The following is a 12,011-nucleotide window of genomic DNA, read 5'->3' as shown; positions in this document are numbered from 1 at the left end:
TGAACCGGGATGAGGGAGCGTACGCGCTGTCACACACCTGGAGCGCAGTCCTGGGGCAGCGACCTGACAGCAGGGGGCATGAACTACCTGTCAAATTGGGCGGGACGTTCACGCCTCTGTAGCGTAACATCAGCTGATAAGGCACGTCACCACCTAACATCTGGTGACTGTTTTGAAGAAGGCGGAAGATTCTCGCCGAAACTGTCAACAAGGTAACATCTTAAAAAATCCTTGTCTTAAGAAACGAACTTAAAATAGCTTTAATAGTTATGATATTTGTGTTTCCTAAACAGCGAGCCATAATAAATAAACACGCATTCCAAACTAGTCGAGGTGCGTTTACATCAGGGAGCTAAATTCAGGTCAGGATTTCATAAACTTTTTTTTTTCGTCGTCACTCAGAGCAACGTTACGAACCAGAGCAAAAAAAATGGCGATGTTGCTAATAAAGCGCTCTGTGTGGCACGCAGTTAAAGGGAAACAATCACTGACTGTAAGGTCCCTGGGTACAGTGGAGACCTCCACCGAGCCACATCGATAGATTTGCATCAAAATCTAATCAGCTGTTCCTCGACCCATGTTTCCTCAAAATTTCATCAAAATGTGTTCACTACTTTTTAAGTTATGTTGGGAATAAACAAATAAACAAACAAATAAATAAATAAATGGAGGTGAAAACATAACCTCTTCTAACACAGATGGTGGAGATCATAAAGTGCTTTGATGACGTTACTGTTCCCACCGCGGAGCACATCCAGAACTGCTTTATTCCTTTTACACCACAGCAGCAGCACTCCTCCTCCTCCTGCTGCTCTGCCTCCTCCTCTTCCTTCTCCTGCTCTGCCTCCTCCTGCTCTGCGTCCTCCTCCTGCTCCTCCTGCTCTGCCTCCTCCTGCTCTTTCTCCTCCTGCTCTGCCTCCTCCTGCTCTTTCTCCTCCTGCTCTTCCTCCTCCTGCTCCTCCTGCTCTGCCTCCTCCTCTTCCTTCTCCTGCTCTGCCTCCTCCTTCTCCTGCTCTGCCTCCTGCTCTTCCTTCTCCTCTTCCTCCTGCTCTGCCTCCTCCTGATCCTCCTCCTGCTCTGCCTTCTCCTCCGCCTCCTGCTCTGCCTTCTCCTCCTCCTCCTGCTCTGCCTCCTGCTCTTCCTCCTTTTCCTGCTCTGCCTCCTGCTCTTCCTGCTCCTCCTCCTCCTGCTCTGCCTCCTCCTGATCCTCCTCCTGCTCTGCCTCCTCCTCCTGCTCTTCCTGCTCCTCCTCCTCCTGCTCTGCCTCCTCCTCTTCCTTCTCCTGCTCTGCCTCCTGCTTCTCCTGCTCTTCCTCCTCCTGCTTCTCCTACTCCCCCTCCTCTTCTTCCTTCTCCTCCTGCTTCTCCTCCTGTTTCTCCTCCTCCTGCTCTTCCTTCTTCTCCTGCTCCTCCTCCTGCACCTCCTCCTGTTCTGCCTCATGCTCCTCCTCCTGATCCTTCTGATGCTTCTCTTCCTGTTTCTCCTCCTGATCCTCCTCCTCCTGTTTCTCATCCTTCTCCAGCTTCTCCTCCTGCTCTTCCTGGTTCTCCTCCTCCTGATCCTCCTCCTCCTGTTTCTCCTCCTCATGCTCCTCCTCATGCTCTTCCTGCTGCTCCTCCTCATGCTCCTCCTCCTTTGACAACAATTACAGTGTTTACATTTATTGAAAAATAAATAACGTGACGTGATAATAACATGCTGACACATTTTTACCCATTTATAGTTATATTTAAACGTTCGTTCCTGTTCAGTTACGTTGGAGCAAAACCACAAAAACAGTCGTTGCACTTGTTGCACTCAAGAAAGTGTAAAAACTCCTCTGTCCTGAAGATGTCGTAAGATTCCCCTTTGGCTGTTACAAAGTGCTGACACTGGAGACTCCTTCCATAAACGTTAAATAAACAAACATCCCCTTACAGAAAACTATGCCGTGTTAATGAAGTCTGTGTGAACGAGGCGCTGTTACTATGGAAACGATAACATATTAGAACGAGGGCGTTAATATAAACCTCATGTTGTGATTTGCAGTTGAGCGAAACTGAATTAAAAAGAGGGTGAAAAAGAAAGACAAGAAAGTTATTGTGTTCTGTAGGCGTTTTGTCTGTGAAGTGGTGAGATGATCGGTCAGGGTCCTCAGATCAGCGTAGCGCCGGCTTTTTCCCCCTCAGTGACTCCTGCACACAAATGTGCTGATTTGTGGACAAACTGCAAAATCAGCACCAAACCAACACCTGAGTGGGGATTTCTTTTTTTTTTTTTTAAGTTGACAAATGTTGCATAAATACTTTGGAATGTATCAGAGGGAACATTGTGTGCATTGAGATCTGAGAAGCTCCTCAGATTTTCCCCAGACGTTTAAATAACGCGTATAAAGCTGCATTGGACGTGAATCAAATATTGTCCCACCCCTAGGGTCCCTAGATACGGTACTTGGATCGGTCATGTACACTAAGGAGCACATTTGTGCAGGCGAAGCACAGCTCAGGTTCTTCTGTGGTTCCTTGTGTCTGTGCTCCAGAGATCTCGCACTCCGTGAACTTTGGGATGTTTTACCACAAGCAGGCTGTAATTAGTCAACAGACGAGGCCCAGATGAGGTTATCAGAGGAACCTTGAGCTACAGACAAGTTAGACTGTCACGTTTGAGCTTCATGTTGCATCTCTGCACTTTACCTTGAAACTTCTTTCTGGAGCTTCACCCTCCAGGAGCTCGTAAAGCCCTGACACTGGAGACTCCTTCCATCAGTCCATCAGAAAACTTCACCATAATGAACTGCTGTTAGTGAATGAATCACTTTTAGACCAATCAGACCTCTGTGTGTGTGTGTGTGTGTGTGTGTGTGTGTGTGTGTGTGTCCCCTCAGGAGCTCTGCAGATAGAGAACAGTGAAGAATCGGACCAGGGAAAATATGAGTGTGTGGCGACGAACAGCGCCGGGACGCGTTACTCCGCCCCCGCCAACCTCTACGTCCGAGGTAACGCACGCTCTTTGTGTGTGTGTGTGTGTTTTTCTTTCCAGCAAGGACGTTCTTTCAGTGTTTAGACACCAGCATTGTCTTCCTTACAAACAGATCTCTCTCTCACACACACACACACACACACACACACACATACCTTTTTGACTGTAACTGTCTCAGCCACGCCCGCAGAATAATTCAGCCTGACTCTTTTGTCCATTTGGCCACACAGGTGCTTCCTTCTTCAAAACATCGTTGTTATTGAACACAGCTTGTGTGTGTGTGTGTGTGTGTGTGTGTGTGTGTGTGTGTGTGTGTGTGTGTGTGTGTGTGTGTGTGTAAAATCTTGTTTTGATTACCCCGTGGCACAACCTTGTGTCCACAGACTCAGCACTTCCTCGGTCCCCATAACTCACGCAGCGAGGTCGATCTGATTCGAGCCAGATCAGGACTGGAGTTAGAGAGCAGGAGAAGGAGATCAGATCTAAAACACAATCACGCTGCGTATGAAAACATTTCCACCAAACACGTTCGAAGTTTCACCTTAGCAAATTTTGGTGGATTATTTAAACAGAAATGTGTGTGTGTGTGTGTGTGTGTGTGTGTGTGTGTGTGTGTGTGTGTGTGTTAGAAGAAGAACAGCTTTATTCATCACACATACAATTGTGAAATTCCTCTCTGCATTTAACCCATCTGAAGCAGTGAACACACACACACACACACACACACACACCCAGAGCAGTGGGCAGCTATGCTCCAGCGGCGCCTGGGGAGCAGTTGGGGGGTAGCTGCCTCGCTCAAGGGCACCTCAGCCTCAGGCTGCTGCCTTTCAACAATAAGTTAGCATGGCGATGACATTTCACTCATCAGGATTCACAGGTTATCTTTCGTGATCACAAGTAAAACAAATCAGGAGCAACACGTAGCGCTGAGGGTTACAGAGTTAATCATTAATAACGGAATAAAGAGAGGTGGAATATGCTGAGTGACATGAAATGATAATGTTGATTCTTCCTTCCCTTTCTTTCTGTATTTTTGTCTTTCTTTCTTTACTGTTTATTCAGTTCAGTTATTGATGTTAAGACATGGAGCAAAATAATAATTACTATCATTTCGGCCGTAGCAACATGAGGCTTGTTTTCAATAACACACACAAACACACACATGCGTGTGCGCGCACAGAAGTGTTGACAGTGAACAGGCCACAGAGAGTAAACAGAGCCACCTGTGGGATTAAGGCCTTAATAATAACGTGTGTGTGAGTGTGTGCGCGCTCAATTGAGCTGTGGTGTTGTGGGTGTAGAATCCTGTCAGATTTTTTTGTGAAGGTAATAACAGCGATGAGTCACGCTGCACCTCCTCCAGCCCTCAGGTTCTCACGCAAAACATGCAGATTAGCTGTTGTAAAGATCCCCACCGTAAACCTCACTGTTGTAAAGATCCCCGCCGTAAACCTCGCTGTTGTAAAGATCCCCGCCGTAAACCTCGCTGTTGTAAAGATCCCCGCCGTAAACCTCGCTGTTGTAAAGATCCCCGCCGTAAACCTCGCTGTTGTAAAGATCCCCGCCGTAAACCTCGCTGTTGTAAAGATCCCCGCCGTAAACCTCGCTGTTGAAAAGATCCCCACCGTAAACCTCGCTGTTGTAAAGATCCCCGCCATAAAGATCCCCGCTGTAAACCTTACTGTTGTAAAGATCCCCGCTGTAAACCTCACTGTTGTAAAGATTCCCACTGTAAACCTCACTGTTGTAAAGATCCCCACTGTAAACCTCGCTGTTGTAAAGATCCCCCACTGTAAACCTCGCTGTTGTAAAGATCCCCACTGTAAACCTCGCTGTTGTAAAGATCCCCACTGTAAACCTCGCTGTTGTAAAGAACCACACTGTAAACCTCGCTGTTGTAAAGATCCCCGCCGTAAACCTCGCTGTTGTAAAGATCCCCACCATAAACCTCGCTGTTGTAAAGATCCCTGCTGTAAACCTCGCTGTTGTAAAGATCCCCACCGTAAACCTCGCTGTTGTAAAGATCCCCGCCGTAAACCTCGCTATTGTAAAGATCCCCGCTGTAAACCTCGCTGTTGTAAAGATCCCCGCTGTAAACCTCGCTGTTGTTAAGTTCCTTGCTGTTTTAAAGATCCCTGCTGTAAAGATCGCCACTGTAAACTTTGTGGCTCCTGAGCAAACTTGTTCTGCCCATTCACTCATTTCCTTGTCACAACACAAGAAGCGCCATGTTTACTTTTTTTTGCTTTACAATATTATAAAATATTTATTTTTATATAAAGAATATTCATATTTAAATAAATATTTTTATTTAAAGAATCTGTATTGTCCTGATTTGCAGCAGCCATGAAAACATGTTAAAGATGATAAAGATAACGTCCGTTTTTCTGATTCAGAAAAAGTGACATTGATGATGCTTTACCAAAAGTAACAGAAGCAAACTAACGCAAATCTAATGCGTGCTCACACACACACACACACACACACACACACACACACACACACACACACACACACACACAAACTGCTATAACAGTGTTCCTGTATTTTTCTTTATTTAGTTGCCGTTCCTGAGTTACAGGTTTATGATTCTATCATCACTTGTTTGTGTTTCTGTGCACTTCACCACTGATGTGTTTATTACATCCTGTGTGTGAGAGAGAGAGAGAGAGAGAGAGAGAGAGAGAGAGTGTGTGTGTGTCAGTCCTGACTCTCACACTCTCTTTCAGAACTGTCATTATCTGTCATCTGTTATTCTGTCAGTGTGGACTTTGTGTAGCAAAGCTGTGTGTAAACATACATTTAAATACAGTACTGTGTGTGTGAGAGAGAGAGAGAGAGAGAGAGAGAGAGAGAGAGAGAGAATACACTACAGTGGTGTGTTTAACATGAAGGTGAGGCCTCCTGAGCAGTGTGGGAGGTGTGTGATGATTAATAGATAAATGTTGTGTTATTGTTTCTATGATTATTAGGCAGATCAGGTGAAAATTAAAATTGATTTGGAATCCAAATTACTTGAAACTGCTCTCATTGAATTCATAAATGAACGCAATACAACAGACTTTTTTACAGAATTAAAATGTGTTTATCCGTTCTTGAGATATTTCAAATCAAAGATTGAAAAAAAGGCTTAATTTTTCTAAACTGCGGTAATATTCTGTCTGAAGGTCACATGGTCCAAAATGGGCCTCATTAACCAATGAGATCAAATGTTTTTTATTCATAACTTTTCTGTTTTTCTAAGATATTTACATGGAAATTGGCAGCACGTAGATGGTTGTATACTGAATACAAAGTTTAAAAAAAAAAAGTTAAAATTTTTTTTAAATATGCAAATTAGTATTTAACTAGTATTAATTATGCTAATTAGTTTTTTTTTAAACTTTAAGTCTGTACACTCAATAAAAAAGTAATAAAAGATTATTTCTAATCCCCTCTTTGTGCTCTGTAGGCTTTTGTATTTCTCAGTAGGGCCGACAAGTGTTTATATGAAAGAATATAAATGATTATTTTGATTAATATTCACAGCTTTCAAGGCGAACCTCGAAAAAACTGTCTGATCCACATCCAATAAACAATTCACATTCACTCAACTGAAATTGACACTCGCGTTTCTGACTTCCGGTTCTTTAAAATCTCATTCCGACCACTAAGATCTCAATATTTTTCATCAAAACAACTCCAGTTATATTCTAAAACAGTTATTTATTTACAGGAATCAGTTTGATTTGAAAAAATAAGTAGGTAAAGCTCTGAACACTCATTTCAAAGTCTCCCGTGAATCAGCACATCAAAACTAGCAGAGGGAAAATGTTGCTGAATCCTTCATCAGAAACAGTGAGAGCGAGAGAACATCGCTATAAAAGTGATCTGATTGATACTGATGAGTAATCCAGTGGGAAACTGATCAGGAGAGAGAGAGAGAGAGAGAGAGAGAGCACTTTCCTGTGACTCAAAAAGAAAAGCACCGGCAGTTTCCCGACGTCCTGCGAGCAGAGTTTTTACTCTGTTGTACCGACTTCAACCTGCCGTTACTCCCAAAGTACTGAACAGATCTTAACCAGATACATTTCTCTGGAAAGCAGAGATTATAAACTTTTTAATGATAGTGTTCACAATAGAAAATATTCAAGAGTTAATCAGTGACAGATTTGGAAACTTAGATGAGCGTCTGCATGGAGAGTTTTCACAGCACAGCCAGCGAGCGTCTGATACGCCGACTGTTATACCATTATATTACTCTACTGTTACAGTACTGTACTCTTATAGAATAACACATATATAAAATATACAGGAAAGCAAAGAAGAAATCAAAGGAAGGATGAAATAAAAGCTGAATGAAGGAAGGAATCAAGAAGAAAAGATAGAAATTAAAGGAAGGAAGCAATAAAGAAACTATAAAATTGGAGGAAGGAAACAAGGAGGAAAGAAATTAATTGAATGACGGCTGAATTGGAGGAAGGCTAAAATAAAGAAAGGAATAAAGAAAACATACCGTTACTATAGAAACGATCAAGTATCAGAACAAGTGCATTAGTATAAATCTGCACTACAGTCAGAGCTGCTGTTCTAGAGAATTAATCAACACCTTCTGACCAATCAGAGTCCGGAACTCAGCAGCGCTATAGTGTTTTGTGTGTGTGTGTGTGTGTGTGTGTGTGTGTGTGTGTATGTGTGTGTGTGTGTGTGTGTGAGATGTTTTCATTGTATTTGTTGATTCACACTTTCTCTCTCACTTTGTTTCTTACTTTTGCTTCATCTGTCAATTTCACCTCCATCTCCATCTGCTCATAAACTCACCTCTCAGATCCACGGGAAGGTTGGTCTCCTTTCACTATTTACCCTTTCCTTTCAGATCTCTCTGTCTCACTCACACACACACACACACACACACACACAAAAAAAAAAAAAATTATAATAGTCTATAATCATCTGTCTGTCATGTGTAACATTTTGTCTACATCAGTGATTATTATCCCCCGCTGGCCGGAAGGCCCGAAGAGGGATTATGTTGTGGCAATGTCCGTCTGTCCATCCGTCCGGCTCTCTGTCCGTTTGTCTGTCTGTCCGTCCGTCCCGGGAAGGATACTCACCTACTGAAATCAACTCCTCTCACAATTTGTGGAGGAATTTCACCAAACTTGGCTAAAGGCTTTGTTATATGTCAGTTATACGCATATTAAAATTTTGTTTAATTTGGGCAAATTTTCCCAGAGTTCTGCCCTTGATTACTAACAAACTTGCACTTTGCTAATTTCATCAAGGTGTGCTCGCTTTCTGAAATCAGCTTCCCTCACAGTTTTTGTCCCCCGCTGGCTGAAAGGCCCAAAGGAGGAGGATGTCATGGCGATGTCCGTCCATCCCGGGAAGGGTGCTCACCTTCTGAAATCAACTCCTCTCTCAATTTTTGGAGGAATTTCATGAAACTTGACAGGATTGGGGGCGTCGTGGCTCAGGTGGATAAGGCGCCATACCATAAATCCAGGGACCCGGTTTTGATTCCGACCCGAGGTCATTTCCCGATCCCTCCCCGTCCCTCTCTCCTGCTCATTTCCTGTCTCTACACTGTTCTATCCAATAAAGGTGAAAAAAGCCCAAAAAACATCTTTTAAAAAAAAGAAACTTGACAGGATGTATGTTGATAATACGCAGATTGCAATTTCATTCAATTCAGTCACATTTTACCAGAGTTATGGCCGAGTTGCCAGCGGGGGATATTGTGTTCTCAGAGTGCTCTTGCTGTTATTATTATTATTATTATTATTAATCTGTTTGCTTGTCAGTGATGTTTATAAAGTAGCATATAAATGTAATGTATATGAAGATTTTAGTAATGAATACAATAATGAAAAGTCTTGGCCAGAAATCAAAGTCTAAAGCAGGCTGGATTTTTACATTTTTATTTTTAAAAGTTAATTTGCTTGAATTAATTTTTTTTTGAATTAGTTAAAAAAAACTACAGTGGGGCAAAAAAGTATTTAGTCAGCCACCAATTGTGCAAGTTCTCCCACTTAAAAAGATGAGAGAGGCCTGTAATTTTCATCATAGGTACACTTCAATTATGAGAGACAGAATGGGGGGAAAGAATCCAGGAAATCACATTGTAGGATTTTTAATGGATTAATTGGTAAATTCCTCGGTAAAATAAGTATTTGGTCACCTACAAACAAGCAAGATTTCTGGCTCTCACAGACCTGTAACAACTTCTTTAAGAGGCTCCTCTGTCCTCCACTCGTTACCTGTATTAATGGCACCTGTTTGAACTCGTTATCAGTATAAAAGACACCTGTCCACAACCTCAAACAATCACACTCCAAACTCCACTATGGCCAAGACCAAAGAGCTGTCAAAGGACACCAGAAACAAAATTGTAGACCTGCACCAGGCTGGGAAGACTGAATCTGCAATAGGTAAGCAGCTTGGTGTGAAGAAATCAACTGTGGGAGCAATTATTAGAAAATGGAAGACATACAAGACCACTGATAATCTCCCTCGATCTGGGGCTCCACGCAAGATCTCACCCCGTGGGGTCAAAATGATCACAAGAACGGTGAGCAAAAATCCCAGAACCACACGGGGGGACCTAGTGAATGACCTGCAGAGAGCTGGGACCAAAGTAACAAAGGCTACCATCAGTAACACACTACGCCACCAGGGACTCAAATCCTGCAGTGCCAGACGTGTCCCCCTGCTTAAGCCAGTACATGTCCAGGCCCGTCTGAAGTTTGCTAGAGAGCATTTGGATGATCCAGAAGAGGATTGGGAGAATGTCATATGGTCAGATGAAACCAAAATAGAACTTTTTGGTAAAAACTCAACTTTTCGTGTTTGGAGGAGAAAGAATGCTGCGTTGCATCCAAAGAACACCATACCTACTGTGAAGCATGGGGGTGGAAACATCATGCTTTGGGGCTGTTTTTCTGCAAAGGGACCAGGACGACTGATCCGTGTAAAGGAAAGAATGAATGGGGCCATGTATCGTGAGATTTTGAGTGAAAACCTCCTTCCATCAGCAAGGGCATTGAAGATGAAACGTGGCTGGGTCTTTCAGCATGACAATGATCCCAAACACACCGCCCGGGCAACGAAGGAGTGGCTTCATAAGAAGCATTTCAAGGTCCTGGAGTGGCCTAGCCAGTCTCCAGATCTCAACCCCATAGAAAATCTTTGGAGGGAGTTGAAAGTCCGTGTTGCCCAGCGACAGCCCCAAAACATCACTGCTCTAGAGGAGATCTGCATGGAGGAATGGGCCAAAATACCAGCAACAGTGTGTGAAAACCTTGTGAAGACTTACAGAAAACGTTTGACCTCTGTCATTGCCAACAAAGGGTATATAACAAAGTATTGAGATGAACTTTTGTTATTGACCAAATACTTATTTTCCACCATAATTTGCAAATAAATTCTTTAAAAATCAGACAATGTGATTTTCTGGATTTCTTTTCTCATTCTGTCTCTCATAGTTGAAGTGTACCTATGATGAAAATTACAGCCCTCTCTCATCTTTTTAAGTGGGAGAACTTGCACAGTTGGTGACTGACTAAATACTTTTTTGCCCCATTGTACATAAAATAATCCTGCTCAACAATGATCAATATTTACATAAATATTTTTAGCTATTAAATATTTAGAACCATAAATTCTCACAGAGCTGCAGAAATTAAATATATAAAAGTATAAAAATATTTTACTTAGTGATTTAATGGCAGATAGTTATCATTTTAATAAAAATATTTATTTTATTAATTATTTTTGTGATTTTAGATATTATTGATCTAGAACAATGCTGGAGGATTTGTGTAATATATTTCCTGTAAAAAACAAACAAAAAATACCACAAATAAATAACTAAATGAATAACTACATTTAACCAAATATTTTATATTTATATTCACATTTTTTTTCTTGAACAGTTATTAATGATAATTATCAATAAATCAGTTTGTGGTCACTGTGTTAAAGCTGTGAACACGAACAGGGTGGGTTTCTGGGTAACTTTCACACTGACAGTGTGTATCCGTCTCTGATGTGTGTGTATCTGTGTGTGTATCCGTCTCTGATGTGTGTGTATCTGTGTGTGTATCTGTCTGTGATGTGTGTATCCGTCTCTGATGTGTGTGTATCTGTGTGTGTATCCGTCTCTGATGTGTGTGTATCTGTCTGTGATGTGTGTGTGTCCATCTGTGATGTGTGTGTGTGTCCATCTGTGATGTGTGTGTGTGTATCCGTCTGTGATGTGTGTGTATCCGTGTGTGTATCTGTGTGTCTGTGTGTGATGTGTATCTGTGTGTGTGTGTGTGATGTGTGTGTGTGTATCTGTGTGTGATGTGTGTGTATCTGTGTGTGTGTGTGTGTGTGTGTGTGTGTGTGTGTGATGTGTGTGTGTATCTGTGTGTGATGTGTGTGTGTGTGTGTGTGTGATGTGTGTGTGTGTGTGTGTGTGTGTATGTGTGTGTGTGTATCTGTGTGTGATGTGTGTGTGTATCTGTGTGTGTCATGTGTGTGTGTGATGTGTGTGTGTATCTGTGTGTGATCTGTGTGTGATCTGTGTGTGTGATGTGTGTGTGATGTGTGTGTGTATCTGTGTGTGTGTGATGTGCGTGTATCTGTGTGTGTGATGTGTGTGTGTGTGTATCTGTGTGTGTGTGATGTGCGTGTATCTGTGTGTGTGATGTGTGTGTGTGTGTATCTGTGTGTGTGATGTGTGTGTGTGTGTGTATCTGTGTGTGTATCTGTGTGTGATGTGTGTACAGTCGGGTCCAGAAGTCTGAGTCTCCCACTTTCTATGTAATTGACCGTCCTCTGTTATTTATTTAGTGATGTAAATCTAAATCATGGAGGCCGAACACTGTGGTGTTGTAATGGTGCTGTATGTTCTGTTGAATTCGGTTCAGTTAAAGCGTGACTTTGTCACCACACAGCTGTACAGATGTGCAGTAAACAACAACGAACATCATTGTGTAGCTTAATATCAGTGACGGAACATAAACACGGTGCAGCTACGCAGAATACACAGTAAAATAAAGAAGAGCTGCACCAAATTATTAACCCTA

General features: G+C 42.4%; 2 protein-coding genes across 6 annotated transcripts in view; both read left to right on the top strand.

Moving 5' to 3' along the window:
- ptprfb (protein tyrosine phosphatase receptor type Fb) overlaps window positions 1-12,011 on the top strand; it is a 202,976-nt gene that overhangs the window by 89,148 nt on the left and 101,817 nt on the right. For all 5 annotated transcript variants that reach the window (XM_060906535.1, XM_060906537.1, XM_060906533.1 and 2 more), the window contains exon 6: window positions 2,864-2,974. In XM_060906535.1, the coding sequence (XP_060762518.1) occupies window positions 2,864-2,974 (111 nt within the window). The remainder of the gene's footprint in view (window positions 1-2,863; window positions 2,975-12,011) is intronic.
- Window positions 635-2,805, top strand: LOC132871916 (basic proline-rich protein-like). The gene has a single exon (XM_060906538.1). The coding sequence runs from the start codon at window positions 724-726 to the stop codon at window positions 1,672-1,674; it is 951 nt and encodes a 316-aa protein (XP_060762521.1). The 5' UTR covers window positions 635-723; the 3' UTR covers window positions 1,675-2,805.

This window comes from Neoarius graeffei, chromosome 23 (genome assembly GCF_027579695.1).
Source record: "Neoarius graeffei isolate fNeoGra1 chromosome 23, fNeoGra1.pri, whole genome shotgun sequence".
Taxonomy (NCBI): Eukaryota; Metazoa; Chordata; class Actinopteri; order Siluriformes; family Ariidae; genus Neoarius; species Neoarius graeffei.
This window is presented reverse-complemented; position numbering and strand designations above follow the sequence as displayed.